The following is a 4399-nucleotide window of genomic DNA, read 5'->3' on the forward strand; positions in this document are numbered from 1 at the left end:
TAGCTTCATTGCGGCATTGCAGAACACCACTTCCATTATGAACCAAACAAAAACTTTCAGTTTTCTTCTGAAGATTGAAAAAGAAACCCACAAAATCACTGTGTAACTTGTTTACTTCTAAGTATTTACATTTAATTTTACTCCACACTCGAGTACTTTCAGACCCTATCTGTGGCCCATTTTCAAGAGATGTTTGGGTTGTCAGCCTGGGTCAAGGCCCAGCAGTCTTCTGGAACTTCCCGTTGAGCTGTCGTTTATGTGATGACTGTTTTGGTTTCCTTGAGAGTTGCTAATGGTTAATCCCATTGACATCAGCTCAGGATATCAGAGCGACAAGAGGGGATTAGCAACTCCCAAGGAAACCAGAACAGCCATCACATAAATGACAGCTCAACGAGAAGTTCCAGAAGACTGCTGGGCCTTGACCCAGGCTGACAACCCAAACATCTCTTGAAAATGGCCCACAGATATGGCCTGAAATTACTCGAGTGTGGAGTAAACGTTCACTATTAGTTTCTATGGATAAGTTTGGCCGTTACGAAGATGTGTGACAAAAAGGCAGGTTCTACCCTGAAGATACCAATATGTACTATCTTTGATACCACTCCTTGAGAGTGGTAAAAGGAATGTCGTCACTCTTAACCTTTTCATGGACTTGGATAATTTTTTAAACACATTTGTCTTCTTTATTTAGATTTTCACGAGGAACTATAAGTGCCAGACAACAAAGATTTCAAGAAAACAATTCATATGTACAGATGACACCATCATTGAAAATTAAACAATTTCTTAATTCAGTGACTTTACAGTCAGAAGGCGTCTTATGTGTTGCGTAAATTTTAATACCCCAGAGGAATTCGGTGGATTACTGTATTTTGTGTAGGTTTCTTTATCAGGTCATGTCTTCACCGAAGGCACTCTGCTGGACTGTCATTTTTATTCTCTTGCACACGTATTCGCAATGACATTCACTGAATCGTGCTGCATATTTCACCTAACTTGTCAGATCTTCAGTATCGCAACACTCAATACCCCGTAAGGAATCAGTGCCGTTAGTGCATCTCACGTGGTGCTCTGTAGGCATTACTAAATGGTATTTGCAGTGTCCCCTCGGCCCCTAGCTGCATCCACTATTTATTCATTTGTCTGCATTCCCTCTTCGTTGAGCAACTGTGGGGTTTCCTCCCTTCCACTTTTAGATCCTTGTACTTCGTCTTTATTTTCGGATTTCTTTATCTTGCTGACCAACCACTCAAACTACCCCCCGACTGTTTTTCATGTTTTAAGCACTGAAGATCCTCAAGTTCATAAAAGCAACACGTTCTCACTGTGTGTCTGACAGTAAACGCAGATCATGACATATTTGTCATGTATGTCATACGTACAACACTGTGCCATAACTTTTTCACCAATAGCCTTGTGATTATATTTTAGAATGTTGGTTGTCCCACCTGTCACAGGTTAATTAAATAGCAAACTTATTTTCTCAGTTAAATCAGATATTGGCTGTAAATAACAGTTTCTGTTAATTGATGCATCAGCTACACCGTCCTCCAACAATCAAAAATGGTTTACATGAGATTAGGTATCCAGTCTATAGTCTCCTTCTAATTATTTAGTCTCCTTCGTAACATTCAACATCCCGAGTCAAATTTGCTGTCATTAACAGGTTCTTCCCACAAATGTTTGAACCTAGATATCCTTTATATTGCTGATCAGTTTTATCCGTCAGCACAGTTATTGAGTTTTGAATTTATTATACATTCATTCACTGTTAAATGCACTGCATCAAAATAATTGGGGTTATGTTTCCTCTCGGATCTACAAGTGGGATAAGTTCGTTCCTCTTCCGCTAGCTACAATGCGGGTTCTTTGAAGCTGTTTTCTAATGATGATTTTACATGTACAAAGCAAACACTTTCACAAAGAAAACAAATTTATTCAGCTCGATCAGACTAGCAGACCAAGCACTCCTCTCCACATTCCCTTCTACCCAAAAACTCTGGATGGTCCAAAAATTATCCTCAGCCTCGAGTACCGAAAAACAATCGGTAACCATTACGAAATCCAAAGACAATAAACAGCCAGCAAGCCAGCTCATCAGCAAATATGACTGAACTTCAAAAACCATTCCAACCATCAATTATCAAGGGTCTCGGAGCTTCTTTCAATCATGGTGAGAGCACAAACACCTCAACAGTCACAAGGACCATCGACCATCAACAGCTCTGAAAGAATCCTAAGACCAGCAACAACCATGAAAAATTCCTGAAGACTAACAACGACCATTAAGAGAGCCCTAGGAGGCCAGGACTAACAAAAGCCATAACATGGACCAAAGACTCAAAACAAACCGTGATGTTCCAACATCCTCGTGAAAAGCGTTGAAGAAACAGAGCAACATCCGTTAACTCTGGGAACATTTTGCTTAAAAACAAAGTGAGCCAGTTCGTAATCAAAACTATTATTTGATTATTAGTTCTTGCAATTTGCAACTTTACTAAAATACCTCATTTCAGTCGTAAATACTGTCAAGGCTACTTTGAGGGTTTTGTAGCTTCCACACCTACAGAGTTCAAAATGCATAATACCTTGTTTATTTTGGCCGAAAATTTACTTTCATTTGGCAATGAGAGTTATCATTGCCATTATCATCATACTGGTTTATTTTTGGATACCCTTTTACTGCTCTCATTGGGTGAGAAACAAAAAAAAATTTACACATTGAATACCTTGTGGTTATAAGGTCTCCATTATATTCAACATGATTTTTGGTTGAGATAAATAAAAAGCTTATAGTGTCGTAGAAAACGCAATAAGTTGTCTTGGAATTCTGTTGAAAGAGGACCGCTAAAAACAAACCCTTGTCCAACCTATTATCCTTCATTCTCTTCATATGAGTAAACCATCTTTTTACCAGTTTTCTCTCTACCTACTATCATCCATTCTTACCCGACACCTGCTATGCAAGCTACGAACTTCAACATTGTCCATTTTTTCTTTTCGTCCTCATAATATACACGTAAAGGGGGCTCTCATAACCCTATATTGCAGAGGTTAAGCTGCTTTCCTTGCTTCACATATTTAGTGACTCAGATAATCCATTGCATATACTTCCAAGTATTATGAGACAATCATTTCCGTTTCCCCTTCCTTACCAATTCGTCATTCTATCAAGGTGTATATAATTATATTATATATAGTATATATATATATATTATATTATATATATATAACAAGTCAACTATCTATATATATATAAATATATATATATACATGTCAACTTATTACCCTAAATATACAAAAATGGTAATCAGACGGGACAAAAATGGAATTTCCTTTGCTTTTCGTTTATCTCAACGCTTTCGGGGGAGCCGGGCAGTGCCTTCTACGTCACGAAGTCACTTGCGTTTCAAGAAGTGAAGAAAAAAAGGCTTAAATCATTTATTCTATCGAGAATATGCAGTTATAAAATTACAATTAAATGCCTCAGGAATTATGATATTACCATAGGAAGGGAAAATTTTGTAGCTACAGTATATATATTACCTTCGTCATTCCATCGTGACAAAGTATCTGCTTAAAAAATTGTGCCCGCTTCTCCCAAAGAGCAGTTAAAAGAGTATCTGCTAGATTCACAGACGTCCGAGCAAGTAGTATCACAATGAGCTGCATCCAATGAATTTTCTTTCGGCCTTTTACATGAGATGAAAACTGCTAGTCAGCTCCTGAGGTAAGTGACAGGATGCCAATGGTGTCTTTCACCTATTATACCCAATGTGGAAAGGAAACCTGAAGTGGCACCGAAGGAATGTCAAGATCTCGTACGTTGGGTATCTTGGTATTTTGGTTTGTTTTTCTTTTGATTTGGTCACTTTGGTGCTGGTTTCCTCTGGTATAATGATTAACATTCTATCCTTCCTCTAATAGCTTCCTTAAAATATCAGATAATCTTGGTTTTATCGATTTATATCGCCACTAGGTATGTGACTTGAGTAACGGAGTAACCCCAGGCACTGTTCTATCCAACCGAAGGCTGCATAGTAACCACAAAGTCCAGTCTGCTCCGGAACGGAGTACCTAGTAATCATTTAGATATCTCGTAGGTTACTTTAGGTAACGACTGCACCTACTCCAGAAGTTATATTATCGGTAATAGCTTTAGACCTCCTTAGTTTCTGTGAGATCTGGTTAGGAAGTTTGTTTACATTAGGTAGCCTAAACTGGGGTCGTGCCCACACCTGCTCTGCCAGTGTTTATGATTAGACATACCTAGTAGAAAGGTAGCACTGTTAAACTTTTTGGTAAATGTAAAGGAGATGGTCTCACAAAAATTTCGACCATGAATATAATTTTTTGGCACAGGATATTGGTACGGCAGCCATATCCCGATCACGGT

General features: G+C 38.4%; 1 protein-coding gene across 4 annotated transcripts in view; it reads left to right on the top strand.

Moving 5' to 3' along the window:
- Positions 1–3575: 3575 nt before the first annotated feature.
- Positions 3576–4399, top strand: part of LOC135202459 (nonsense-mediated mRNA decay factor SMG7-like) — a 148711-nt gene continuing 147887 nt past the window's right edge. For all 4 annotated transcript variants that reach the window (XM_064231858.1, XM_064231860.1, XM_064231859.1 and 1 more), the window contains exon 1: positions 3576–3733. In XM_064231858.1, the coding sequence (XP_064087928.1) occupies positions 3708–3733 (26 nt within the window). In that variant the 5' untranslated portion in view covers positions 3576–3707. The remainder of the gene's footprint in view (positions 3734–4399) is intronic.

Source organism: Macrobrachium nipponense, chromosome 30 (genome assembly GCF_015104395.2).
Source record: "Macrobrachium nipponense isolate FS-2020 chromosome 30, ASM1510439v2, whole genome shotgun sequence".
NCBI lineage: Eukaryota > Metazoa > Arthropoda > Malacostraca > Decapoda > Palaemonidae > Macrobrachium > Macrobrachium nipponense.